The sequence below is a fragment of the Leptosomus discolor genome, chromosome 11 (genome assembly GCF_034619465.1).
Source record: "Leptosomus discolor isolate bLepDis1 chromosome 11, bLepDis1.hap2, whole genome shotgun sequence".
In the NCBI taxonomy this organism is placed as follows: domain Eukaryota; kingdom Metazoa; phylum Chordata; class Aves; order Leptosomiformes; family Leptosomidae; genus Leptosomus; species Leptosomus discolor.
This window is the reverse complement of record NC_141401.1, coordinates 17,162,881-17,188,648: the sequence shown is the minus strand read 5'-3', so window position 1 is coordinate 17,188,648 and position 25,768 is coordinate 17,162,881. Positions and strand designations below refer to the sequence as shown.

General features: G+C 60.5%; 4 protein-coding genes across 9 annotated transcripts; all 4 read right to left on the bottom strand.

The window, feature by feature from the left end:
• Window positions 1–276: 276 nt before the first annotated feature.
• AP3B2 (adaptor related protein complex 3 subunit beta 2) lies at window positions 277–11,696 on the bottom strand. 6 transcript variants are annotated; one of them, XM_086471308.1, is made up of 28 exons: window positions 11,584–11,696; window positions 8,739–8,814; window positions 8,540–8,614; window positions 8,310–8,405; window positions 8,061–8,221; window positions 7,869–7,935; window positions 7,268–7,450; window positions 6,993–7,169; window positions 6,650–6,747; window positions 6,305–6,359; window positions 6,080–6,151; window positions 5,864–5,926; window positions 5,513–5,645; window positions 5,321–5,430; window positions 5,069–5,245; window positions 4,802–4,988; window positions 4,582–4,700; window positions 4,244–4,355; window positions 3,637–3,835; window positions 3,405–3,567; window positions 3,264–3,318; window positions 2,749–2,855; window positions 2,410–2,641; window positions 2,233–2,317; window positions 1,500–1,597; window positions 1,372–1,395; window positions 645–783; window positions 277–427 (listed from the first exon to the last, which is right to left on the bottom strand). In XM_086471308.1, the coding sequence occupies exons 1-28, from the start codon at window positions 11,694–11,696 to the stop codon at window positions 277–279; spliced, it is 3,327 nt and encodes a 1,108-aa protein (XP_086327434.1). The 6 variants fall into 6 exon arrangements, with proteins under 6 accessions (XP_086327434.1, XP_086327435.1, XP_086327436.1 ...); XM_086471309.1 differs by lacking the exon at window positions 1,372–1,395; XM_086471310.1 differs by lacking the exon at window positions 1,372–1,395 and having other exon boundaries at window positions 3,405–3,536; window positions 3,657–3,835.
• A 3,617-nt stretch (window positions 11,697–15,313) lies between these two features.
• On the bottom strand, window positions 15,314–18,119 carry LOC147414701 (uncharacterized). Its single transcript, XM_086471416.1, has 6 exons — window positions 17,442–18,119; window positions 17,147–17,161; window positions 16,833–17,034; window positions 16,495–16,727; window positions 16,277–16,318; window positions 15,314–15,452 (listed from the first exon to the last, which is right to left on the bottom strand). The coding sequence occupies exons 1-6, from the start codon at window positions 17,664–17,666 to the stop codon at window positions 15,432–15,434; spliced, it is 738 nt and encodes a 245-aa protein (XP_086327542.1). The 5' UTR covers window positions 17,667–18,119; the 3' UTR covers window positions 15,314–15,431.
• Window positions 18,120–18,163: 44 nt separating this feature from the next.
• LOC147414700 (uncharacterized) lies at window positions 18,164–20,481 on the bottom strand. Its single transcript, XM_086471417.1, has 6 exons — window positions 20,291–20,481; window positions 19,996–20,010; window positions 19,682–19,883; window positions 19,344–19,576; window positions 19,126–19,167; window positions 18,164–18,302 (listed from the first exon to the last, which is right to left on the bottom strand). The coding sequence occupies exons 1-6, from the start codon at window positions 20,411–20,413 to the stop codon at window positions 18,282–18,284; spliced, it is 636 nt and encodes a 211-aa protein (XP_086327543.1). The 5' UTR covers window positions 20,414–20,481; the 3' UTR covers window positions 18,164–18,281.
• Window positions 20,482–22,065: 1,584 nt separating this feature from the next.
• Window positions 22,066–24,410, bottom strand: LOC147414699 (uncharacterized). The gene is made up of 5 exons (XM_086471334.1): window positions 24,282–24,410; window positions 24,114–24,131; window positions 23,647–23,848; window positions 23,186–23,566; window positions 22,066–22,121 (listed from the first exon to the last, which is right to left on the bottom strand). Exons 1-5 carry the CDS (start codon window positions 24,408–24,410, stop codon window positions 22,066–22,068), a joined length of 786 nt encoding a protein of 261 aa, XP_086327460.1.
• Between the last annotated feature and the right edge of the window lie 1,358 nt (window positions 24,411–25,768).

Genomic DNA, 25,768 nt, shown 5'->3' with positions numbered 1-25,768 from the left:
ACAGTGGTGAGGGGCCGGGGGTGAGGCACGCTGTGCTCCTGTGGGGGCTGCAGCCACTGCTGCCCCTCCAAGTGCGACATCGCCCAGTGTCCGATCCGCCCTGTCCCGCTCCTTCCTCCCAGTAGCAAAGCTGGCCCGGGGGTAGCTGCCTGCCGCCCCTCTGGGGATTGAGGCAGGGAATAACCCAGCAGAAATTGGGGATGGGAGCATTTCAGGGAGTGGTGTGGGCCAGAGGGGGGTGGGAGGGCAGGGCCATGGGTGCGCAGGGCCTGGCCGTCACTGCGTTAGGGCCTGGATGATGTCCTTCACCAGCATGGTGCCGATAACCATCTTCTCGCTGTTAACGGTCAGCTGGGCCGCAGCACCCTCCCGTCGCTCCAGAGTGATGAGCACCAGGCTCCCACTTGTCATCGTCTTGGCCGCGAACCTGTGCACCAATGAACACAGGGCTTCAGGGCAAGCTGTCCCTCTGTCACCCTCCTGTCCCCCATGATGCTCCAGCATCTGCCACCCGTGGCCACCGTCACATGTGGGTTCAGGCAGGCTCCTTGTCCTAAAGGAAGCCCTGCGTGTCCCTGCTGTGATTCAGGTGGGACTGGGGAGGTGACGGCACCTGCCTGGTCCCGGTGTGGGGGTCTGGCTACCTGTATTCGTTGTCGGCACCGCAGGGCACGCGGCCCACGTTGGCCGCCAAGGTCACTTGCTGGACGATTGCATGGTCGCTCCGGCATTTCTCGGGCAGCGTCAGCTTCTCCGTGATCTCGCTCATGCCCATCAGCTTCCCTGGAGCGGGCAGCAGAGGCACCTGCCTGTCTCTGGCCACTCACCCAGTGGCCATGTCCCTCCTGGGCCTGATTTTGCTGTTCCCAAACCAAGACCCTCCGGCCACCAGGTCCCTGCATACGGGTCACCCACAACATCCCAAACTGGCTGCCCTGCTTGCTCCTCTCCAGCCCAGCAGAGATGGAGTCAGGAAAGTCCTTCTGCAACTCTTCCCGGGCCTGTCCCCACATCCCTGACCAGTGACAGCAGCCACGTCCCTAGGGATGGGCTTCTCCAGTCACCAGCAGCAGTGGGGCTGGGTGCTGCAGGGAACTGAGCACCCACCACTCAGCGTAGACCCCCATCGGCGGGGTCAGAGCATGGATGCTGCTGCTCCAGGAGCACAGGGACGCAGGGCCAGGGTGTCCCCGTCACTCACTCAACACAGTGCTGGGAGTGCCAGGGGCAACACGAGCCCTTCACACCGCGTGGGGACCCGTTGGGGACACCGTGACACCATAGTGGTCACCCCAACCCGTAGGCTGTGGGGTGCAGGAGGGGGGTGAGGGGAGCAGAGCTAGTCTAGGGGCCTACTGAGCAGCCACTTACCCTCGCCCGGCCGCGTGAGGTGCTCTAGGGCCACGGCAGGGGCGGCAGAGGGGACAAAATGGGGGGGTAAGCATCGGCGCTGGGGTGGTGGGTGCCCGCGCACCGCCCCGTCCCTGTCCCCCACTCACCCTGCTCCTTCTTGAACTCGTTCTCACTCATGAAGACAGGGGCCATGAGCTCCCCCACGGGTGGCTGGATGGAGACGTAGAAGTGGCGCGTGTGGGTGCTGGGGAGACAGGCAGTTGAGGGGGGCACATGCTCAAAATGTCATCCCACCTCATGTGCCACTGGGCAGGAGGTGGCTGGAGGGAAACTGAGGCACAAAAGGCCTCAGGAAACGGGGAAACCCTCCAGGCTGGACCTGGGGCTGCTGCTGCCTCCTTGTTCCCTGCAGGGAGCCCAGTGCCTTTCCTGCTCTCCCCCCAACCACCCTGTGTGCCCATCCCAGTGTCCTCCCACCCCTGGAAGGACCCTGGTGCCTGTCCTGCTGTCTCCAATCCCCTGGAGGGGCCCTGCCCCACTGTCCCCTGTGGCACCCCATGCTCTCTCCCGCCTCCTCCATCCCCTGGAAGGATGCCTGTCTGTCTGTCCCCAGTGCCCTGGAGCACCGTAAACCCCCATCCTGCTGTTCCTTGGGGCACTCCATGCCCTGTCCTGCTGTCCCCTGGGGTACCCCATGCCTTGTCTGGCCATCACCTGTCCCCTGCTGGTCCATGTCTCTTGGAGGGATGTCGGTGCCCATCCCACTTCCCCCACGGCCTGGAGACCCCGTGCCCTGCCCCCACTGTCCCCCGTCCTTGGAGCACCCCAACGCTGTCCCCATCCCCTGGGACAGCCATCCTGTCCTGCCTGGGCGCTCACCACAGCTGGAAGTTGGCCGCCTGGGTGGAGTCGCAGAAGTCGATGCCCATCACCACGCTGGCCGTGTTCCCGGGCGCCAGGCGCTCTGAAACCACAGGGCTGCCACCGTGGCCTACGTCCCCTCCACCAGCCACCCCCTGTCCCCGTCCCGCCTGCAGCATCATGGCTGTGCCATACCGATCTCGGGGAACTCCTGGATCCGCATGCCGGAAAGCGGCTTGGGCTCGCTAACCCGCAGGCTCTTCACCTCAGCATCAGTGTTGTTGGAGATCTGGATCTGGACGGCCACCATGTGGGGGTCCCCCGGGAATGGCCGGCGGCTGAAGCAGTACTCGACCGAGAGCCCCTCGCCCGCCATGCGGTGCAGCAGCTCGTAGGTCCTCACCGCGCCGAACGCCGGGCTCAGCAGCTGCAAGGAACCGAGGGACTGGTGTGGGCTGCTGACTCGTTCCCTGTGTCCCCTATGGGTGGCAGGGGTCCTGGGACCCCCCCGGGAAGGGCGTGGGGGGCACTTACAGCAGGTGCCAGGGAGGAGTCAGTGAGTGTGAGGCCCTCCAGGTCGGTCACCAGGCTGGTGGAGACGATGCTGCTGGAGGGGACAGGCTGGGGAGGAGGTGGGGTGACTGCAGGGTGGGCGGGGTGGGGGGAGGAAAGGGTTAACAGAGCTCTGATGGGCCACAGCCCCGTGGGGACAGGCCCAGTGACATAGTCCCATTGAGGACAGCCAAATGGGGACAGCCCCCGTGGCACACCTCCATGGGGACAACCCTGTAGGCACATCTCCATGGCCACAACTGCATGAGGACAATCCCACAGGCACAGCCCCAACAGGGACAGCCCCACTGGCACAGCCACCTGTCCCACAGCCATCCTCTGGGGACAAGGACCGCTCACCCCACTGGGTCCCCATCCCAACTCGGCAGCTCCCTAAGGACCCGCGGGGCCCTGACCTCAGCGAGGTGGGCGCCTGTGCCTCAGTTTCCCCAGCACCACTGCAACAGCCATCCCATGTGCCCCAGGCAGCCACTCACAGTCATCCAGGTCGAGCAAGGAGATCTCCTTGGGGCCGGCCCTGCTGCTGGGGGGCTGCAAGGGGGCAGAGAGATGGGGCTGGTGGTGAATGGGGGGGTCTGGGTGTCCCCACACTGCCCCCAGCCCAGCCCGGCCCTCACCGCCTTCCTCCGCTTGGCTTCTGCCTCGGAGCCAGAGTCAGAGCCTGAGGAGCTGCTCTCGGAGGCGCTGGCCTCCTCTGATGAGGTCTCGGCACGGCCTTTCCTCCCCTGCGGTGCCTTCTTCTTGGCCTTCTTTGCCCCCTCCTCCTCTTCCTCGCTGGGGCTGTGGGGAGAGCCCATCTCAGAGGGGGCTGGAGTTTGGCTGGGGGCACCCCGCTTTCCCGGCGGGTACCTGCCCGCGCTCTCCGGGACTGCCTTCTGGGAGCCTTCCTTCTTCCTCTTTGGCCTCTTCTCCTCCTCCTCCTCCTTGTCCTCCGACTGCTCTTCACTGCCTTCCTCCTCCTCTTCCTCGTCTTCCTCCTCCTCACTGCCGGAGCTGGAGCTGCTGGAGCTGCTGCTGCTGCCGCTCTCCTCACTGACCGACTCGGGCTCTGTGGGGGGCACGGCTCAGTCCTGCTGCAGCATTCCCCCACGTCCCCACAGCTCCCTGCTGTGTCCCACTGCATCCCCACTGCACCCCCGCATCTTCCTGCCGCATCCCCCCAATCCACCCCCACATCCCTGCTTCCCCCCACCATGTCCCTGCATCCCCCTGCCACATCCCCATCATGATGGGATGTCCCCACTGCAGTGTCCCTTGCCCAGTGTCCCACTGTGGTGGCCACTGCCTCGTGCCCCACCAAGGTGTTCCTTGCCTGATGCCCCATCATGGTAGCTCGTGCCCCATGCCCCACCATGGCAGCACCTGCCTGATGTCTCTGCCGCAGTGACCCCTGCCCGATGCCCCACCTACCACAGCGGCCCCCACCCCATGCCTTGCCGTGCCACCCGGTCCTCACCGCTGTCTGCCGACTCTGTGGGCCCTGACTCGCCCTCCGAGTCGGAGTAGAAAGGTTTCTCCACCTTCTCCTTCCTCTTCTCTCGGCTGGTGCACTTGGTCCACTCAGGAACCTGCCGGCACAGGGTTCATGGAGCAGGGCCATCGCCCATGGGTGGGGGTCCCAAACAGCAGCCCTTGCCCCCCTCCTGTCCTCAAGCGGGTGTGTGGGCACCAGAGGGGGGACATGGGGCAGCTGAGCAGCACCTCGGCACCTTCTGGGGTTCTCCCAAGATCTCAAGACAATGCTCCCACCTTGGCCCTGCCATGCACCTCAGCACCCTGGGGTGCTCCACGTACCTCCACGTTCCTCACAGAGGGGTCGGGGGCCTCATCTGGCCAGTCGGGCAGCTCCTGGTAACCCACAGCCTTGGCATTGAGCAGGTGGGACAGGGAGCCCAGCTGGAAATGGTCCCGATCTACAGCAGGGTGAGAGGTGGAAGCAGATCAGGGACAGCTGTGTAGCACCGTGGTGACAGCTGGCCCCGTGTCCCCGTGCCCTGTGACCAGGGGTGGGTACCTTTGAAAGAGGACTCCAAGATGGGAGCAGGCTTTTGGGCTAGGAAGAGCTTCTTGGCATACTTGTTGAGGGCCCCGCTTTTCTCGGTGGGCACAATGAGCTGGCGGATAAAGCGAGCCCGGTCGCGGATGTCATAATTCTGGTCATACTTGGCCAAGTTGAGGACGTACTGGGTCAGCAGCTTGCTCTGCGCCAGAGGACATGCTCAGGGCCAGCCTCTCCCTGGTGGGGAAACTGAGGCACGCCATTGGGCCACATCCCTGGTACCTGTTTGGAGTTGGTCAGGTAGAGCTTAGCTGCCAGGTTGATGACCTGCAACTTGACGATGTCCTCCTCGTTGGTGAAGGACTTGGCCATCTTACGCAGCACGTCGGGTGCGATCTTGGGCACGTGCTCGCAGTACTCGCCGATGAGCCACAAGATGCTGGCCCGCGCCATCGGCACCTGCAAAATGCCCCCGGGCACGTGGCACCACTGCCACTCCCCAGGTCCTGTGGTCCATGCAATGCCTCAACCCACCTGGATGTTGTCGGTGAGCTTGGCCATGTGCTTGATGATCTCGCTGTGCTGAGCCGGCTGCATCTGCAGCAGCTTTTTGATGACCACCACAGATTCGGCCACCACCAGCTCTGCGGGCAGAGACCTGTCCTCAGCGGGGTCCTGCCTTGAAAGCAATGGAGCCCCTGTTTCACCCCCACCATGTGCACTCACCGTCCCGGTTGGAGAGGAGCTGGACCAGGCCATTGAGGCAGGTGTCCCGCACCTTCCCGATGTTGGTGGCGCAGCGCCCGATGGCTTGGATGGTGGCCGCCACAAAGTCCTTGTCCATGCTGCGGATGTAGGTCTGTGCAGGCATGGGGAGGGACACATGACATGTCACATGCCAGTGCCAGGCATCCCCCCTGTGTGATGGTCACATGTTGGGCCTCTTTGGAGCCACCCATGAGGTTGGCATGGCCTGAGCCCACTGCTCCTGGTGGGGCTCTCCTCCACAGTGCTGTTTTGGCACCCAGAGCCATGGCAGGGTGGCACCCCGGTGGCCTCAATATGGCCATGGCATACCTGGAACTCCCGCAGGATGGTGGAGATGTTGGTCTCATTGGCTAGGTTGGTGAGGACCTCCAGCTGTGGGAAAGAGGAAGAGATGAGCAACATGGGGCATGGGGTCCTTGCTGTTCTCCTGTTCCCAGGGCATGGAGGACAGATGCTCCCTAGGGAAGGGCTCCATGAAGCCCCAAAGCGATGAGCGATGGGTTCTGCTGGGTGCTTCCAGCTCACCTTGAGGATCTTGATCTGAGTGGGGTCTGTGGAGCGGATGTAGAAACTCTTCAGGTAGGGCTCAAACATCCCCTGTGTGCAGAGCCAGTGGTGTTAATGCCATCTCTGTCCTCCCCTTGCCAAGGCCACCCACAGGTAGCTGGGTCTGGTGACCCTGCTGGCTAGCCCTCATTCTGCTCCAGAGTCAACAGGGCCAACTCCTCCCACACCAAGTCCGAGACTCACCCGCCGTTTGATAGACATGGTGGCCACGTTCTGGAGCACAACGTACTGCACCTCACTATGAGAACAAAAGGGACCACCATTAGTGGGTCAGGGCCAGACCCCCACAGCAAGTCCCTGTGAAGATGGGGAAGGATCCACCACCAGGCTGGTGCCACCATGATGCTGCTGCCCAATGTCTGGACTGGGCTGGGCCAAAAAGCACTCTTTTTTGGCAATTCACCCCAACCTGTCATCCCTGCAGGGATGGGCTTTTGGGGCGTCTCTCCCAGGGGCTTGGGGCTCCCCATGGGTCACACCAACTGGGGTGGCAGGGTAGGGGACCACCACAACCCAGGTGCCGCAGACCTGTGACTCCGCAGAAGCCGCACCAACGCCTTGGCGATGACGCCAACCTCCGCCTTGGGTGCCAGGTGGAAGTAGAGCTGTGCCACAGCCATCACCACCTGCAGGGACACACCTGAGTGTCACCCAGTTGGCACAGGGACACCCCGAGGGATGGTTGTGTCCCCCAGTGTCCCACCAGGCAGCACCTAGAGGAAGCCTGACCCTGAGGACGTCCATCCTCAGAGTGTCCCCATCCCTGGGTGTCCCTCAGGCCCCTGCTGGCTCCTCGGTGGGTGTACACAGCACGAGCCCAGACACCACTGGTGGCCTCAGTGGACGAAGAGGGCTGAAGTGGGGGGCTCACCGCGGCATTGCGGCTCTGCAGCAGGGGTTTGGTGTTGCGCAGGAGCAGACGGTGGTCGGGGTCCATGACGTAGGGCTTGCGCTTGGCCAAAGAGGCTGCTTCTGCTTTAGCATCCTTGGTGTCCTCCTCCTCAGAGCCATAGAAAGCCTTCTCGGCGCTCTCCTCCAGCAAGGACTCCTGCCGGTAGGTGCGACGCCTTGCACCCTACCAACAGCACCTCCCTTCACCCCACCTCCCCGGGGGTTCCCAGGGCACCCTGAGGCTCCCCCACTCACGTTCTGGTTGGGGCTGAGGAACTGGGTGCGTGCGTAGCGGGTCAGCATGTTGATGATGACCACCTGCCCCCACTCCTCCACGTCAATGAGCAGGTTGCAGAGCTTGCGGTAGTTCTTGTGGATGAGGTCGATGCGCTCTGGGCAGACCTCCTCGAATGCCATCACCACGCTGCCGGCCACCAGCTGCGGAGGGAAAGCCTGGGGTGACTCACCAGGGTGGTGGCATCTTCATCATGATGCTGCCTTGATGGGGATGGTGGCATCCCCATGAAGATGCCAATTTGGTGGGGATGATGGCTTCCTTGTGAAGATGCTGGCTTGGTGGAGACAGTGACATCCCCACGAGTATGTCAGCCCTGCAGGGATGGCTGCATCACCATGGGTGTGCCATATCAGTGGGGATGGTAGCATCCCCATGAGGACGCTGGCTCGGTGGGGACAGCAGCATCACTGCAAGGATGCCCGCTCTGCATGGATGGCTGCATCCCCACGAGGACATCAGTTCGGTGGAGACATCTGCATCCCCATAAGGACGCTGGGTCAGCCGGGGATGGTTACATCCCCAGATTTAAGAGCAGTGGAGACATGGCACCATGCTCACCGTGGTCTTGTCCGCCAGAAGCTTCTCGATCACTTCAATGAGCTGGTCCTTCTGGTCCGAGTCGAGGCTGTGAGGGAATAGGAGGGCAGGTGCAGCTGGACCAAACTGCCCCCACAGCCCTGCCTGTCCCTGACTGCACCGAGCAGCTGAGACTTCAGCACTGGAGCCTTATTGGTACCCCCAAAATGTTACCTGTACAGCTTGGGGATGGCGTGGGCAGCTGTCTTGCGCACGTATGGGGACATGTCTGAGGCAGCCTCCTTGATGGCCAACATCATGATGGGCACGATGATGGGTACGCGGATGCTGGAGAGGACCCGCAGGGCGCTGGCTCGGATCAGCTGGTTGGGGTCCTGTGGGGACACGCACGGGGCTGCAGTGCAGCCGTGGGGGGCTTGCTGCCCCCCAGACCTCCGCACCTAGGTCCCCAAACCAGCCCACCTTGAGTCCTCGCTGGAAGGTGGAGATGGAGAGCAGGGCCAGATCCTGCTGCTCCTCTGCGTAGCGCACCAGGTAGACGTATACCAGCTTCTTCACCTGAGGGGTGAAGGTGGTGGGGCCACCTCAGAGCTCCCAAACCCCAGCCCATTCCCAAAAACCTCCTGCAGGGGAGGTGCCAGACTCTGGGGACACCCATGGATGCCACCAGGGCCACCCAAGACCTTCCTCACCTCGATGTTCTTGCAGGCAACGTTTTTCACCACGGCAGGGAAGAGGTCAGAGGCATTTTTACCCCGGGCGATCATCTAGGGGGTAAAGAAGCAGCATGACACCAGGCAGCTGGCATGGCATGGCACAGCACGGCACAGCACAGCACGGCTCAGCACGGCATGCCTCGGCACCGGCACTGCCGGTGGTGAAAACACCCACCGCCACGATCCTCTTCATGGCCTCCAGCTTGAGTGAATCCTTGTTGCTATCGAGCATCTCCTTGAGGTCATCATGCCTGCACAGCACCGGGGGAAAAAAATTCCCATTTTCCATTTTTAGCTATTTAAAACCATTTTTAGTCTTTTTTTTTTTTGGCTTCCAGCCTGCCATCAGACTGGCAACCCGACCGTCACCATGCAACATTTATGGGGACAGGAGTTGGGTTACAGCCAGGTGAAAGAGGAGCTGGAGGGACTGGTGCAGCACTAGCACCCACCTCTGTCCCCATCCTGGGCACCTGGATGAGGACCCTGCCCCAGCCCGGCTGTGGTTGTCACTCTAGGATGTCCCCAAACCACTTCCCAGGGAGCAGATGCTCATCCTTGGTCCATCCTGGCCACAAGCCCAGCTTGGCTGGGTGTCCCTTGTCCTCTCATGGGCATGGTGGTATGGATGTGCCAGTGCACCCTCATGCAGAGCCCTTCCCCTGTCCCCTCCCTGGGCTGGGAAAATGCCACCAGCCTTTTATAAGGCTGATTGTCTCATCGCCACTGTCCACTTTTCTAAGACATCTGTCCCCACCAAACTGGGGGACCTGCAAGGTTGCATCCATCCACAGCAGCTGAGGGTGGCACCCACGGGATGATGCTCAGCCAGAGCCACCATCAACAGAGAGTCCCAGGGAGGGTCCTTGGAGAGGTCTTACCGCGGCGGTGGCCCTGTGCCAGTGGCCACTGCAGGCTCGGGGTTGGTGAGTGGCTGCAGCTCATCGGCTCTCAGGGCGCTGTAGCAGGCAGGTTGTCCAGCCTCAGTGGCCAGCACCGGGCTTGTCACCTCCTCGGCTGTGTCACCACCCGCTGGTGTTTTTGGCCAGCCAGCTGGCCCCACTGGTAGCTGCCGCAGCAGCTTCTGCACCGGCGGCAGGGACAGCATGGCTTCAGCCGGGGGTGGTGGCCCTGAGGACCGTGGCAGGGCTGTGGCCCTGCTCCTCCTCCTGACACTGCCAGCTGAAACCTGATGCTGTTGTTGGGGTTGGGTTGCAGCCACAATCACGCTGTCCTTCCCAGAGGACGAGGCCGCCCCAGGGAGTCACGTCCCAAGAGACACTCGTCCTGCAGCTGGGGCTTGGGGACATTCCAGGGAGCTCCTTCCCCAGGTTCTTTGAGTGTCTCTGTCCTGGCCAGGGACCCCCACGTCATGATGGGACACCCGCCTGGGTGGTGGGGCGGCACAATGGGCCCCCTGTGGGTGTCCTACCTGGGTGGTGGGGTGGCAGGATGGGCCACCTGTGGGTGTCCCACCGGAGTGACGGGGTGGCACTAGGGGGGCACTTCTTTTGTCCTATGTGCCATGCACGGCTCATGGGGATGGTGACAGATCTAGTGTGGCCTCAAGGGGACGAGCTCTGGGGAAGGGCAGCATGAAGGTGATGGGGCCAGTGCCTGGGGGGTCAGGCATAGCGGGGACTCTGCCAGACTGGGGCACACTGCCAGCAGGGCAGGGAGGAGGGGACACATCCAGCCTCAGGAACACTGCCTGCGGGTCAGGACTGGGGTGTCACTGACAGATTGGGGGATACTATCAGGTGGTAATGGATGTGGGGACACTGCCAGACTGGGGGACACTGCCAGAGGGGCAGGGTTGGGGGGACACTGTCATACTGGGAGACACAGCCAGGGGTAGGGACCGTGATGGTGCCAGACAGGGGTATACTGCTGGAGCATCAAGGAGGGGGGCACACTGTTAGAACAGGGGACACTACCAAGGGGTCAGGGCTGGGGGGACACTGCCAGAGTAGAAGCCAATGCCAGGAGCTCAGGGAAGGTGGGATACTGTGAGATGGGGCCAATGCCAGCAGGTCACAGACAGGGGACACATCCAGACTGAGGGACACTGCCAGGGGATCAGGCATGAAGGACACTGCCAGACTGGGGGTTGGGGGGGACATATCTAGACTTGGGGACACTGCCAGACTGGGGGACACTGCTAGTGAGCCAGGGATGAGAGGCCACTTGCAGAGTGGGGGACACTGCCAGGGTGTAAGGACTAGGGGGTCACTGCCAGAGTGGGGGACACTGCCAGGGGGTCAGAGACAAGGGATACATCCAGACTGGGGGACACTGCCGGGGGGTCATGGTTGGGGGACACTGCCAGAGTGGAAGGGACAGAGCATCAGGGCTGGGGGACACTGCCAGAGTGCAGAATAGTGCCAGGGCAGGGCAGGTGACACTGCCAGACAGGGGGACACTGCTGCAGCATTAAGGGGGGGGGGGGAGGGGGTGTGTGTGTCCAGGGACAGGGGACACTGCCTGAATGAGGGACACCATCAGTGAATCAGGAAGGTGGGACACTGCCAACAGGTCAGGGTGGGGGACATATCCAGAGTGGGGGACTCTGCCAGGGCTGGGGGGACAAAGGGACTGCCACGTTTCTGCAGCTCCGCAGCCCCCCCCCCCCCCCCGTCTGCCTCCCTCCCCAGCATCTTGCCGCACACAGGGGTGACATTTATCAGCTCCCTCCCCGCGCTGGGGACCTCAATGGCGGGGGGGGGGGGGGGGGGGGGGATGCGGGATGCCATCACCCGGGTCCCCATGCAGACCCCCCCCCCGCCTCCAAAACCCCGCGGTTTTCCCCGGAAACCCTCCCCGGCCTTCGCAACCTGCAGTGGTGCTGGCGTGACTGCGTCCCTTGTCCCCATACCCATCCCTGTTCCCACGCCGGGGACCTTGGCCAGACCCCAGCCGGGTACCACGTCCCCGGTGCGGACGGCGGCCAAGGCCCGCGGTGGCGGCTACCGGGCCAGGCTCGGCCGTTGTCCCCTGTCCCCCTCCCGCGTTGTCCCCACCTCTTGTAGTCGGAGGAGAAGATGCCCCCGCTGGCGGGGTCGTGGCCGTACTCGGGCTCCCCTAGGCTGGAGGAGCCCCCCTTCTCCTCCCCGTAGGCCGGGCTGGCCGCCATGGCGGCGGTGCGGGATGCGGCCGGCTGGGATGCCGGGATGATGTCAGCGCCGTGCGGGGCCAGGACCGCCCCGCGGCCCCCCGCGCTCCCAGCGCCGGGGATGCGCCGTTGCGGGGGGCATCGCCCAGGTGGCTCCACCTCGCCCGAAATTCGGGGGGGCGGCTTTGTCTCCCCCTAAAGGGGTCCCTAGCCCCGCACACCCCGCGAGCCGCACAGGTTTGGGTGCCACTCAGCGGTAAAACGGGCGTCATTCGGGATGTTATTGGTGGTAGTGCTTGTAGCACTTCCCATATACCATACATCATAATAGGTTATATATAATTATACATATTTACATTATATCACATTGTATTACATTATATTACATTATATCAAATCACATCACATCACGTCACGCCGTACCATACCACACCATACCATACCATACCACACCATACCATACCATACCATACCATACCACACCATACCATACCATACCACACCATACCATACCATACCATACCATACCATACCATACCATACCACACCACACCACACCATACCATACCATACCATACCATACCATACCATACCATACCATACCATACCATACCATATATAACATATTACATTATATTATGTTACATTATGTTATACATAATACATCAGATAATATACAATCTATATCACATACTATACATAATATGCTATATACTGTATACCATATAGCATATATATGTTATATATTACACATTACATTATAATACATTAATTATATAATATGAAAGATTTTATATTCTATCATATTATATAAAATATTCTATGTTATACTCCAGAGAAGGGCAATGAAGCTGGCGAGGGGTCTGGAAAACAGGTCTTATGAGGAGCACCTGAGGGAACTGGGGTTGTTTAGCGTAGTGAAGAGGAGGCTGAGAGGAGACCTTACCGCTCTCTACAGCTACCTAAAAGGAAGTTGTAGCGAGGCCGGTGTTGGTCTCTCTTCCAAGTAACTAACGACAAGACAAGAGGTACTGGCCTCAAGTTGTGTCAGGGGAGATTTAGATTGCATACTAGGAAAAACTTCTTTACTAAAAGAGTGGTTAGGCATTGGAACAGGCTGCCCAGGGAAGTGGTGGAGTCACCATCCCTGGAGGTGTTCAAAAGACCTGTAGATGTGGTGGTTAGGGACACGGTTTAGTGGGGGCATGATAGTGTTAGGATAACGATTGGACCTGATGATCTTAAGGGTCTTTTCCAACAAAAATGATTCTATGATTCTATAATTCTATAGAGTATATGGTATATAGTATATTACATATTATTTATTGTAATTATTATTCGTAGTATCATTATTAGTATTACTATTATTAGTAGTATTACGATTAGTATTAGTATTTACAGGTAATTCTTGTTATTGGCAGATATTTTAGTTACTATTTTTCTTTGCTGCTAGCAAGCCCCAAGAGGCGGGCTGCCAGCCGGGCAGCTCTCTCGCCCCATCTCGCAGGAGTGAGGCAGTGGGAGAAAATGGGCACATTTGATGTAGCAAAATTTAATAAAGCATATAAATTTAATAAAGCCAATAAATAATGGCAATTAAGCTCCAGCAAGTGGAAAGAACATCCCCCGCTCCCCGGCAAAGGTCCCCTCGACCTCCTGCCCTGCCTTTCCTGCTCCCTGCAGCTGGGTCCCTGGCAGGGCAGGCAGCAGGAGCCCAGCCCTCCTGGGGCCCCCAAAGGCCTCATGGGGACCCCAGCCCCCTTTGATGACCCTAGCTCTCTTTGGGGACACTGCAGGGGTCCCAGGGACCCTGGGACAAGGCTCAGCTGTCCCCACCACTGCCCTACTGCCATCCCCACTGCCCATGAGCCAGCCCCAGGGGGAATCAGGTCAGGATGCAAATGCAGGGCTGGCTCTGGGTGCAGGGGACGTCCCACCGCGGCCGTGAACACCCAGCTCCACGCTTACCAGTTGTTTGTAGAAGTCCACCAAACCCAGAAGGTAGAGGGCGAAGTGGGTGCAGTTGTTTGTGCCCAAATTATAGTTGGCTTTCCTCTCCATCGCCTCCCTGACCTTTTTACGGAAGTCACTGAGGTTGACCCTGCCTTTTTTTCAGGTAAATCTGGCATTTCCCCTTCGTGTCTTTCATGTCGTTGAAGACTTGCTTGGTGATCAAACCACTGGTCTTCTCAGTGTTCATTTCTGGAAAACCGAGAGCTACCCATTGCCCTGGCCCAGCCACTGTGCCACTGGCTGCCTTTTGGACACTGCCATGTCCCAAACGTGAGCAGGGGGTTGGGCGCTCACACTGGAAGTGTATGACCTCTCTGTCCCCACAGCAGACGGCTGTGTGTTCGAAGACATGGCTGAAGCTGACAGAGTCTTATTGCAAGGGGACAAGCACGATGTCCCCGGGCTCCAACCGGCTGTCTGACACCTTCACGAATATCTCGCTGTGCCTGGGGACACTCTTGTACAGCAGAAACTCGAATGCCTCACGCTGCCTTGTCTAACCGTGCCAGGGAAGGAATGTGAGGAGGCGGCAGATCTATCCCCATTGGCCCCCAACTCCCCCTGAGCCCCCCAGTCTGCCAGCAGAGGTCTCCCCAAAGTCTACTTACCGAGCTGCTCGACACCTGCATGGAGAGAGGACCAGAAATGGGGGTCAGTGCCATGGTGCTGCCGTCCTGCCCGTGCACAGAGGGCAGGGTCCCACCCTGCCGTCACCCCCTGCCCCTGATGGCTGCTGCCGGGCGCAAGGGCTTGGCTTGGGCAAAAGCCACCCCTCCTTCCCAGCTTCTCTGAGCTGGAGACGTCCCGGGACAAGCCCCGTTCATCGTCTCCCCCCCCGATCCCGGCATGAATGTGGTGCGGGGAGGTGCCTGCAAAGGGGTGCGAGGATGGGAACATCCTTACCAGGCTCATTATCAGTGATGTCCCTGGGACGGAGCAGTGAGAGCCGAGCTGCTGGCACCTCCACCAAGGGCTGTGGGAAATGCAGCGGGGATGGGTGGGTCGGCGGGCGCTGGCGCCAAACATGACCTCTTGTACTTCCTGACACAAGTGAGAGGCGGAGAAAGGCTGAAAGCAAAACCCCAAAGCGGTTCCAACTACACGAACCCCCTGGATGGGTTTCTGCATTTATTAGAGCTGGGGTTAATTTTCTAATTCCAGCTTAATTGTTAAGTTTGGGAAGGGAGGGAGGTGAGGTGGGAGATCCTGGAAAGGCTCTTGAGTCAGAGGAGCTGCAGGACAGCTCCAAAAGTGTGTGTCCTGCAGTGACCTTGCCCCTGCCTCCGAGAAACCTTCGTGCAGCCCCAGTCTGGACCCGTTATTGACCCCTGGGGAAAACCCCCGGTGACTGGCCTCCAAGCAGACCTGGTCCAGCCTTTTGACCAGTTTTCAACCCAGCCAATATTGATTTTGATGCTTGCAATGAAAGATGGCAACCAGAGAGGCATCTGTTTGTCTTGTTGGGCCACAGGGAGCAAAGGGTGGCAGCTCCCTTTGAAGGAGGCAGGAGGGGGTGGCTGAGGCAGGGGTGGGACATGTAGTCACCAGCCATTTCAGGGCAAGGAGCTTCTGGGAAAAGGAAAGCAAAAGTGAAAACCACACAAATCAAGGAGGGTGTCACAGGCTCTTAGTGCAACCATTTATTGCCACGCAAGAGGGGTGCCAGAGCAGACGGTGCATTGCTGGTCTCCCAGGGAAGGATGCTCGAGCCCCGCTGGTCCCCCAGGTTCATGGTGGCCTCCATCACTGCGGCAATGGGTACAACTGGGAGAGAAGATGGGCTGTGGTGACGCTTTGCTGCCATCCCTCGCATCATGTAGCACCTCCTCTGCAGTGCTGGGCTGGGGGCTGCAGGTGGCCTGGAAAGGGGGGGGACGGTGCCCCAACCCCCTGCCCTGCCCTTTGTGCTCCTGCAGCCGCATCCCCTGCCAGCGCTGGCAGCTGGAGCCGACCCCTCCTTGGGACCCCAGAGGCCTCGCAGGGACTGCAGTCCCCTTTGCAGACCATAGCCCACTTTGGGCTCCTCACTGGGCTCCCAGGGCCCCCACCCATCTCGGGGACCTCACAGGCTTCCTGGTGACCCCGCAGCCCCCCCAAAGACCCCAGCCCTGCTACGTACCCCAGCTCCTTTTGAGGACCCTGCAGCCCTCGTGGGAACCCAGCCCTCCCAGACCCCGCAGTTCTCTTTGGGTACCCCAGCCCTGCAGGGGACACAACAGCTCTGCTGGCAACTCCAGCACCTTGGCAACGCCATCCCTCCTGGGGAGAACTCCCTCCCAGGGACCCCACAGCCTTCCTGGGGACCCTGCCCTCCCAGGACACCACAGTCCTCCAGGGGAGTCCATCCCTCTTTTGGGAACCCAGCCCTACTGGTGACGAGGCCGGACCTTGAACCCCACCGTCCTCCCGGGGACAGGACCCTTCTTGGGACTCCACTCTTCTCCCATGGACCCCCAACCCCCAGGGGATCCCAGCCCTCTTTGGGGAAAACGCAGTCCTCCTTGTGACCCAGCCCTCATTGAGAACCCCAAAAACTTCCCAGGGACCCCACAGCCCCGCTGGGGAGGGCTCACAATGGGGATACTCACGGCCCAGCTGCCGCTGCTGCCACCTTCCTTTTTGATAACCACCTGCAAGAGAAACTTGTCCATGTGCAAGGGGCTCAGCTGTCCCCACTGCTGTCCCACCACTGTCCCCACCACCCATGGGCCGCCCCACAGGGAATCGGGTCAGGATGCAAATGCGGGACTGGCTGTGGGTGCAGGAGAAGTCCCACCACGGCCGTGACACCCAGCTCCACGCTTACCAGTTGTTTGTAGAAGTCCACCAAGCCCAGAAGGTAGAGCGCAAAGTGGATGCAGTTGTTTGTGCCCAAGTCATAGTTGGCTTCACATTCCATCACCTCCCTGACCTTCTGACGGAAGTCACTGAGGTTGATCCCGCCTTTTTTCCGGTAAATCTCGAATTTCCCCCTCTTCTTTTTCATGGCTTTGAAGCCTTCCTTGCTGATCAAACCACTGGTTGTCCCAGTGTTGGTGTCTGGAAAACCGAGAGCCACCTATTGCCCTGGCCCAGCCACCGTGGCACCGGCTGCCTTTCGGCCACCGCCGTATTGAAACCGTGAGCAGGGTCTCGGGTGCTTACACTGGAAGTGTATGACCTCTCCATCCCCGCAGTAGACGGCTGCGTGCATGAAGCCACGGATGACCTTGCCCCAGCTGTTGTCCAACGGGAAAAGCACAATGTCCCCAGGCTGCAACTCGCTCTCTGACACCTCCTGAAAGATCTCTCCATGCCCAGGGACACTCTTGTACAGCAGAAACTCGAATGCCTCACGCTGCCTTGTCTAACCGTGCCAGGGAAGGAATGTGAGGAGGCGGCAGATCTATCCCCATTGGCCCCCAACTCCCCCTGAGCCCCCCAGTCTGCCAGCAGAGGTCTCCCCAAAGTCTACTTACCGAGCTGCTCGACACCTGCATGGAGAGAGGACCAGAAATGGGGGTCAGTGCCATGGTGCTGCCGTCCTGCCCGTGCACAGAGGGCAGGGTCCCACCCTGCCGTCACCCCCTGCCCCTGATGGCTGCTGCCGGGCGCAAGGGCTTGGCTTGGGCAAAAGCCACCCCTCCTTCCCAGCTTCTCTGAGCTGGAGACGTCCCGGGACAAGCCCCGTTCATCGTCTCCCCCCCCGATCCCGGCATGAATGTGGTGCGGGGAGGTGCCTGCAAAGGGGTGCGAGGATGGGAACATCCTTACCAGGCTCATTATCAGTGATGTCCCTGGGACGGAGCAGTGAGAGCCGAGCTGCTGGCACCTCCACCAAGGGCTGTGGGAAATGCAGCGGGGATGGGTGGGTCGGCAGGCGCTGGCGCCAAACATGACCTCTTGTACTTCCTGACACAAGTGAGAGGCGGAGAAAGGCTGAAAGCAAAACCCCAAAGCGGTTCCAACTACACGAACCCCCTGGATGGGTTTCTGCATTTATTAGAGCTGGGGTTAATTTTCTAATTCCAGCTTAATTGTTAAGTTTGGGAAGGGAGGGAGGTGAGGTGGGAGATCCTGGAAAGGCTCTTGAGTCAGAGGAGCTGCAGGACAGCTCCAAAAGTGTGTGTCCTGCAGTGACCTTGCCCCTGCCTCCGAGAAACCTTCGTGCAGCCCCAGTCTGGACCCGTTATTGACCCCTGGGGAAAACCCCCGGTGACTGGCCTCCAAGCAGACCTGGTCCAGCCTTTTGACCAGTTTTCAACCCAGCCAATATTGATTTTGATGCTTGCAATGAAAGATGGCAACCAGAGAGGCATCTGTTTGTCTTGTTGGGCCACAGGGAGCAAAGGGTGGCAGCTCCCTTTGAAGGAGGCAGGAGGGGGTGGCTGAGGCAGGGGTGGGACATGTAGTCACCAGCCATTTCAGGGCAAGGAGCTTCTGGGAAAAGGAAAGCAAAAGTGAAAACCACACAAATCAAGGAGGGTGTCACAGGCTCTTAGTGCAACCATTTATTGCCACGCAAGAGGGGTGCCAGAGCAGACGGTGCATTGCTGGTCTCCCAGGGAAGGATGCTCGAGCCCCGCTGGTCCCCCAGGTTCATGGTGGCCTCCATCACTGCGGCAATGGGTACAACTGGGAGAGAAGATGGGCTGTGGTGACGCTTTGCTGCCATCCCTCGCATCATGTAGCACCTCCTCTGCAGTGCTGGGCTGGGGGCTGCAGGTGGCCTGGAAAGGGGGGGGACGGTGCCCCAACCCCCTGCCCTGCCCTTTGTGCTCCTGCAGCCGCATCCCCTGCCAGCGCTGGCAGCTGGAGCCGACCCCTCCTTGGGACCCCAGAGGCCTCGCAGGGACTGCAGTCCCCTTTGCAGACCGTAGCCCACTTTGGGCTCCTCACTGGGCTCCCAGGGCCCCCACCCATCTCGGGGACCTCACAGGCTTCCTGGTGACCCCGCAGCCCCCCCAAAGACCCCAGCCCTGCTACGTACCCCAGCTCCTTTTGAGGACCCTGCAGCCCTCGTGGGAACCCAGCCCTCCCAGACCCCGCAGTTCTCTTTGGGTACCCCAGCCCTGAGGGGACACAACAGCTCTGCTGGCAACTCCAGCACCTTGGCAACGCCATCCCTCCTGGGGAGAACTCCCTCCCAGGGACCCCACAGCCTTCCTGGGGACCCTGCCCTCCCAGGACACCACAGTCCTCCAGGGGAGTCCATCCCTCTTTTGGGAACCCAGCCCTACTGGTGACGAGGCCGGACCTTGAACCCCACCGTCCTCCCGGGGACAGGACCCTTCTTGGGACTCCACTCTTCTCCCATGGACCCCCAACCCCCAGGGGATCCCAGCCCTCTTTGGGGAAAACGCAGTCCTCCTTGTGACCCAGCCCTCATTGAGAACCCCAAAAACTTCCCAGGGACCCCACAGCCCCGCTGGGGAGGGCTCACAATGGGGATACTCACGGCCCAGCTGCCGCTGCTGCCACCTTCCTTTTTGATAACCACCTGCAAGAGAAACCTGTCCATGTGCAAGGGGCTCAGCTGTCCCCACTGCTGTCCCACCACTGTCCCCACCACCCATGGGCCGCCCCACAGGGAATCGGGTCAGGATGCAAATGCAGGACTGGCTGTGGGTGCAGGAGAAGTCCCACCACGGCCGTGACACCCAGCTCCACGCTTACCAGTTGTTTGTAGAAGTCCACCAAGCCCAGAAGGTAGAGCGCAAAGTGGATGCAGTTGTTTGTGCCCAAGTCATAGTTGGCTTCACATTCCATCACCTCCCTGACCTTCTGACGGAAGTCGCTGAGGTTGATCCCGCCTTTTTTCCGGTAAATCTCGAATTTCCCCCTCTTCTTTTTCATGGCTTTGAAGCCTTCCTTGCTGATCAAACCACTGGTTGTCCCAGTGTTGGTGTCTGGAAAACCGAGAGCCACCCATTGCCCTGGCCCAGCCACCGTGGCACCGGCTGCCTTTCGGCCACCGCCGTATTGAAACCGTGAGCAGGGTCTCGGGTGCTTACACTGGAAGTGTATGACCTCTCCATCCCCGCAGTAGACGGCTGCGTGCATGAAGCCACGGATGACCTTGCCCCAGCTGTTGTCCAACGGGAAAAGCACAATGTCCCCAGGCTGCAACTCGCTCTCTGACACCTCCTGAAAGATCTCTCCATGCCCAGGGACACTCTTGTACAGCAGAAACTCGAATGCCTCACGCTGCCTTGTCTAACCGTGCCAGGGAAGGAATGTGAGGAGGCGGCAGATCTATCCCCATTGGCCCCCAACTCCCCCTGAGCCCCCCAGTCTGCCAGCAGAGGTCTCCCCAAAGTCTACTTACCGAGCTGCTCGACACCTGCATGGAGAGAGGACCAGAAATGGGGGTCAGTGCCATGGTGCTGCCGTCCTGCCCGTGCACAGAGGGCAGGGTCCCACCCTGCCGTCACCCCCTGCCCCTGATGGCTGCTGCCGGGCGCAAGGGCTTGGCTTGGGCAAAAGCCACCCCTCCTTCCCAGCTTCTCTGAGCTGGAGACGTCCCGGGACAAGCCCCGTTCATCGTCTCCCTCCCCGATCCCGGCATGAATGTGGTGCGGGGAGGTGCCTGCAAAGGGGTGCGAGGATGGGAACATCCTTACCAGGCTCATTATCAGTGATGTCCCTGGGACGGAGCAGTGAGAGCCGAGCTGCTGGCACCTCCACCAAGGGCTGTGGGAAATGCAGCGGGGATGGGTGGGTCGGCAGGCGCTGGCGCCAAACATGACCTCTTGTACTTCCTGATGCACATGAGTGAAAATCCCCTGGTGATTGGCCTCCAAGCAGACCTGGTCCAACCCTTTGGCCAGGTTTCCACCCAGCGGCCCAGTAAATGTTTCTTTTGATAAATATTTTGATGCTCAAAATGAAACGCTGGCAATGAAAGAGGCATCTGCTTATCTTGGTGGGCCACAGGGAGCAAAGTATGGCGGCTGCTGTTGAAGGAGGCAGGAGGGGGTGGCTGCAGCAGGGGTGGGACTTCACTCACTGCAGCTTCTGAGGAAAGAAGTTTCTGAGAAAAGGAAAGCAAAAGTGAAAACAACACAAATCAAGGAGGGTGTCACAGGCTCTTAGTGCAACCATTTATTGCCATGCAAGAGGGGTGCCAGAGCAGATGGTGCATTGCTGGTCCCCTGGGGTAGGATGCTCCAGCCCCGTGCGTCCCCCAGGTACATGGTGGCCTCCGTCACTGCGGCTCTGGGGACAGGTGGAAGAGGAGATGGGCTGTGGTGACGCTTGGGCAGAGGAGGTGTCTGGGTCCCCTGGGGTAGGGCTACCCACTATGGCAGTGGAACCCAGCCCAGTTCTGGTGATGCTTTGCCCAGCCTCAGCACAGTGGATGCAAAGTGGATGCAGTTACAGGTGACGGCATCGTGCGTCACCACCTGGTCCATGGCCACCCAGATCCACCGCTGCAGGGTGGCCACATCCAGCCCTCCCTTCCGCCACGGCACCTTGGCTGGGCCCCACGTCTGCAGGAGGCACCTCTTGCCGCACTCAGTCTTGATCCCTGATGGGGTCATCGCTGAGATGCCTGCGGGGTGGAGGGGACCCTGTACCCATTGTCCCTTCCATGGGGACGCCGTGACCACCTTCTGGGGCTCATCCTTGCACCCACCCTTGCTACCACCCACCCTGGCCAGGACCAACCTTGCTAGCACCCAGCTCTGTACCCATCCCCAGACCACAGGAGCCTCCCAGGACTCCCCGTCCCTCCTGCACACCCACACAGCACTGGCAGGCCCCAGCCGTGTGGTCTGTGGGCACCGTTGCCAAAGCAGAGGGGTGGGACTGCCTGGGTGCGAGTGCCCTCCTCACCATCTTCCCCTTTATCTTGGCAAGCAGGTTCATCTGCAAGGAGAAACCATGATGTGCAGAGAGCTGGGGACACGGGATCATGCCCAGCCTCACCTCGGGGACCTCTCTGTCCCCAAACAGTTGTGTTGCCACCTTGCCCTGCTGTAACCCAATTTGCAATGCACCTGCCCCGGTGTCTGTGGTCTGCAGTGTGCCCCATTGATGCCCTGCTGGCAGTGTGCCCCAGTCTGGCAGAGTCCCCGCTATGCCTGACCCCCCAGGCACTGGCCCCATCACCTTTGTGCTGCCCTTCCCCAGAGCTCGTCCCCTTGAGGCCACACCAGATCTGTCACCATCCCCATGAGCCGTGCATGGCACATAGGGCAAAAGAAATGCCCCCCTAGTGCCACCCTGTCACTCCGGTGGGACACCCACAGGTGGCCCATCCTGCCACCCCACTGGCCAGGCAGGTGTCCCATCATGACGTGGGGGTCCCTGGCCAGGACAGAGACACTCAAAGCACCTGGGGAAAGAGCTCCCTGCAATTTCCCCAAGCCCCACTTGCAGGATGAGTGTCTCTTTAGATGTAGCACCCTTTGGTGGCCTCGTCCACCAGGAAGGACAGCGTGATTGTGGCTGCAACCCAATCCAAACAACAGCATCAGGTTTCAGGAGACTGTGCAGGGACGAAAAGTGTGGCCGTATCCCTGCCCCATCCCTGTGGCCACCACGCCCAGCCAATGCCATGCTCTCCTTGCTGCTGGTGCAGAAGCTGCAGTGGCAGCTACTGGTGGGGCCCGCCAGCCAGCCAAAAACTGTTGTGTGGGGAATATGACCGTGGAGGTGGTGAGCCTGGTGCTGGACCACGAGGCCGAACAACCTGCCTGCTATGGCACACTGCGAGCTGACAAGCTGTGGCCACTCGCCAACCTGGAGCTCGCAGTGGCCACCGGCACAGGGACACTGCCACGGTTAGAGCCCACCAAGGATCCCCCTGGGACTGAGCGTTGTCCCATGGGTATCACCTCCAGCTGCTGTGGGTGGATGCAGCCTTGCAGATCCCTTGGTTTGGTGGGCATGGGTGTCCCTTAGAAAATGGGTCGGTAGTGGCATTTCCCAGCACAGGGAGGGGACTAGGGAAGGGCTCCGTGTCTTGTCCCCACTATATATTCCCAGTTTTGGTGACAGAGGGAGGTGAGATGGGACATCCTGGAAAGTCTCTTGAGTCAGAGGAGCTCCAGGACAGCTCCAAAAGTGTGTGTCCTGCAGTGACCTCCCCACTGCCTCCGAGAGACCTCCCTGCAGCCCCAGTCTGAATGCAGTATTGACCCCTGGGGTGCAGTCCAGCCCTTTGGCCAGTTTTCAGCCCAGCAGCCCAGCAAATATTTCTTTTGATAAATAACTTGATGCTCAAAATAAGTGGCAGCAACTAAAGAGGCATTTGTTTGTCTCAGTGGGACATAGGGAGCAAAAAGCAGCGGCTCCCTTTTAAGGAGGCAGGAGGGAGTGGGTGCAGCAGGGGTGGGACGTTGCTTATGCTTACCTGCCCCTTCGGGGAAAGGAGCTTCTGGGAAAAGGAAAGCAAAAGTGAAAACCACACAAATCGAAGCAGATTGGCACAGGCTTAGTGCAACTGTTTATTGCTATGCAAGGAGGGGGCAAAGCTGACGGTGCATTGCTGGCCTCCAGGGGAAGGGTACTCCAGCACCGCTCATCCCCCAGGCACATTGTGGCCTCCATCACTGCAGCGCTGGGGACACCTGGGAGAGAAGATGGGCTGTGGTGACAAAAGCAGGCTTTGGGGTCGCCTGAAGTGGTGACACCCACTATCATGATGGTGGCACCCACCACGGCACCGGCCAGCTGGTCCAGCCCCAGCAGGGTGAGGGCAAAGTGGACGCAGTTGCAGGTGATGGCGTTGTACTCCACTGCCTGGTCCATGGCCGCCCGGATTCGCTGCTGCAGGGCGGCTGCATCCAGCCCCCCCTTTTGTCGCAGCACCTTGGCTGGGCCCCGTGTCCGGAGGAGGTGGCTCTTGCCGTGTTTGGCCACAATCCCTGATGGGGACACCCCCGAGCTGCCTGCAGGGCAGAGGGGACACTGTACCCCTTGTCCCTTCCATGGGGATGTCCCCACACCATGACCTCTTTCTGGGGCTCACCTTCCAGGTGGATGATCTCCCCATCACCGCAGTAGATGCCAGCGTGGGCGGCCCACCAGCTGGGGCCCCCTGAGGCCAGTGGGAAGAGGAACAGGTCCCCGGGCTGGGGCTCAGTCATCCCGTTGGGGACCACCTCAAAGTGCTGGCCTAGCAGGCCCTCACAGAGGAAGAATGTCGCTGTGCTCGCCACCCCAGCCATTGCCTGGGGAGTTGTCCATGTTTCAGGACCACCGGTGCCCTGGGGACACCGTCAGCATCAGCGACCTGCTGGCTCATCTCCCACCCCTGGTGGCTTGGGCACAGCTTGGGTCTCCATGTATAGGGAAACCCTCTGAGATGGTTCCCACCTCTTCTAGGTGCTGAGCACCCGTGGGTGCTGAGAAAAAGGCAGGGCGTGCAGGATTTGGCCCTGTTGTGCCAGGGGTGAGACAGGTGGTGTGGGGCACAGAGGGGATGCCAGCACATACCTGCCTGGAGCTGCTCACCTGGAGGGACAAACACCCAGCATCAGCCCCAGTGGTGCAGGGGAGATGGGACTCAGGGCACCAGTGTCATGGCTCAGTCCGTGCCCGGACTGCTGCCATCCCCCTGCCCGAGCCAGGGTCCCCATGCCAGCACCCCCAAACCTGTCGCACCCAGGAGCCCAGCCAGCTCTGGGGCTGGAGGAACAGCCTGTCCAGGGCTTGCAGGGTCTTCACCACGGCACTCACCTGTGGGAGGAGAGGGCAGAGCGAGCCTGGGACCCAGCCTCTGCCAGCACCCATCCCCTGCTGACACCCATCCCTGCTAGCACCCATCCCTGCTAGCACCCATTCCTGCTGGCACCCATCCCTGCTAGCACCCATCCCTGCTGGCACCCATTTCTGCTGGCACACAACCCTGATAGCAACCACCCTTTCTAGCACCCACACCTGCTAGCACCTGTACCCTTCTAGCAACTCTTCCTGCTAGCACCCATCCCCTCCTGGCACCCATCCCCTGATATCACCCACCTCTGCTGACATGGAGCTTTGATGGCACCCACCCTTGCTAGCACCCCTCCCTGCTAGCACCCCTCCCTAGCCTGCAGCAGCCTCCCAGGACACCCTGCACAGCCCCCGCCCCCCCCCCCCCCCCCCCCCGACTCAGCACCGGGCAGGTCCCAGCCATGTAGTCCATGGGTGCCACGTGCCATAGCAGAGAAGTGGGACCTCCTGCGTGCGGGTGCCCTCCTCGTTGGCTCCCCCTTTACCTGGATGAGAAGGTTCATCTGCAAGGAGAAACTATGATGTGCAGAGAGCTGGGGACACGGGGTCATGCCCAGCCCCAGCTTGGGGACCTCTCTCTCCCCAAACAGTTGTGGTGCCACGTTGCCCTGCTGAAACCGAAGCTGCAGCCTCGGGCACCACACCAGCCCTGGCGCTCATGCTGTGCCCTGCTCCCTTGCCTTGGGGACGCCTCCGAGTTCTCCTCGCTCCACTGTGGTCTCCAAGCAGCTGCTGCTCCAAAGGCGGCTGCAGGGCAGGACCTCAGCCTCTCCCAGCAAGCACCACGGTTGCTCTTGGCACCCGCACACACCTCCACTGGTGCCCAGGAATGTGCCCAGACCACACCAACCGGCCCCACTGTGGCACCAAGCCAGTCCCGCGGGGCCAGTCCCAGGGGGACAAAGCCATCCTGGTGTGACGTTTTATCAACAAACCCCTTGGGTGACCCCAGTGGAGTCACGGCCCTGTGGCCACAACACACTGGGCCCTGTGGCCACGATGCACTGATAGCTAGTAGCCATTAGGCTGGTGCCAATACACCTCTTGCCTTGAAGGTGGCCCAAGGGATGGCCACCAGCCCGTACCCAGCCCCTGACCCGGTGTCCCCAGGGCAGTACGTGGGGTCAGATCCAGAGTCACACTAAACTTTAATCCTTGCTCCACGGGGAGGGGGTGAGGGGGGTGGGTGGTGTGTCAGCGAAGGCTTTGGCAGGGCTTGGGGCAGGTGACGTGGGAGCTGTCGCCCTGTGTCATCGGGCAACCTCCACAGCACCGTTTATTAAGGAGCCTCCAATAAACAAGAGCTAATTATAGCTGAAACCGGAGCCCGGTCTGGACATGGCTCAGTGCTGGGCAGCCACGTTAACCCTTCCCAG

What these genes read in the sequence shown, in the direction of transcription:
- AP3B2 (XM_086471308.1), bottom strand. Translation starts at nt 11,696, where the DNA reads ATGGCGGCCAGCCCGGCCTACGGGGAGGAGAAGGGGGGCTCCTCCAGC. An exon ending in CCTTCCAGCGAGGACTCAAG is followed by an intron (nt 8,222 to 8,309) that starts GTGGGCTGGTTT and finishes GTGTCCCCACAG; the next exon opens with GACCCCAACCAGCTGATCCG. An exon ending in TCCTCAGCCCCAACCAGAAC is followed by an intron (nt 7,170 to 7,267) that starts GTGAGTGGGGGA and finishes ACCTACCGGCAG; the next exon opens with GAGTCCTTGCTGGAGGAGAG.
- LOC147414699 (XM_086471334.1), bottom strand. Translation starts at nt 24,410, where the DNA reads ATGGGTGCTGGCAGAGGCTGGGTCCCAGGCTCGCTCTGCCCTCTCCTC. An exon ending in GGAGATCATCCACCTGGAAG is followed by an intron (nt 23,567 to 23,646) that starts GTGAGCCCCAGA and finishes TCTGCCCTGCAG; the next exon opens with GCAGCTCGGGGGTGTCCCCA. An exon ending in GGGGGATGAGCGGTGCTGGA is followed by an intron (nt 22,122 to 23,185) that starts GTACCCTTCCCC and finishes ATTGGGTTGCAG; the next exon opens with CCACAATCACGCTGTCCTTC.
- LOC147414700 (XM_086471417.1), bottom strand. Translation starts at nt 20,413, where the DNA reads ATGTTTGGCGCCAGCGCCTGCCGACCCACCCATCCCCGCTGCATTTCC. An exon ending in TGGACTTCTACAAACAACTG is followed by an intron (nt 19,168 to 19,343) that starts GTAAGCGTGGAG and finishes TTTCTCTTGCAG; the next exon opens with GTGGTTATCAAAAAGGAAGG. An exon ending in GCAGCAGCGGCAGCTGGGCC is followed by an intron (nt 18,303 to 19,125) that starts GTGAGTATCCCC and finishes CTTCTCTCCCAG; the next exon opens with TTGTACCCATTGCCGCAGTG.
- LOC147414701 (XM_086471416.1), bottom strand. Translation starts at nt 17,666, where the DNA reads ATGCAGAAACCCATCCAGGGGGTTCGTGTAGTTGGAACCGCTTTGGGG. An exon ending in AGAGGTCATACACTTCCAGT is followed by an intron (nt 16,728 to 16,832) that starts GTAAGCACCCGA and finishes TCGGTTTTCCAG; the next exon opens with ACACCAACACTGGGACAACC. An exon ending in GCAGCAGCGGCAGCTGGGCC is followed by an intron (nt 15,453 to 16,276) that starts GTGAGTATCCCC and finishes CTTCTCTCCCAG; the next exon opens with TTGTACCCATTGCCGCAGTG.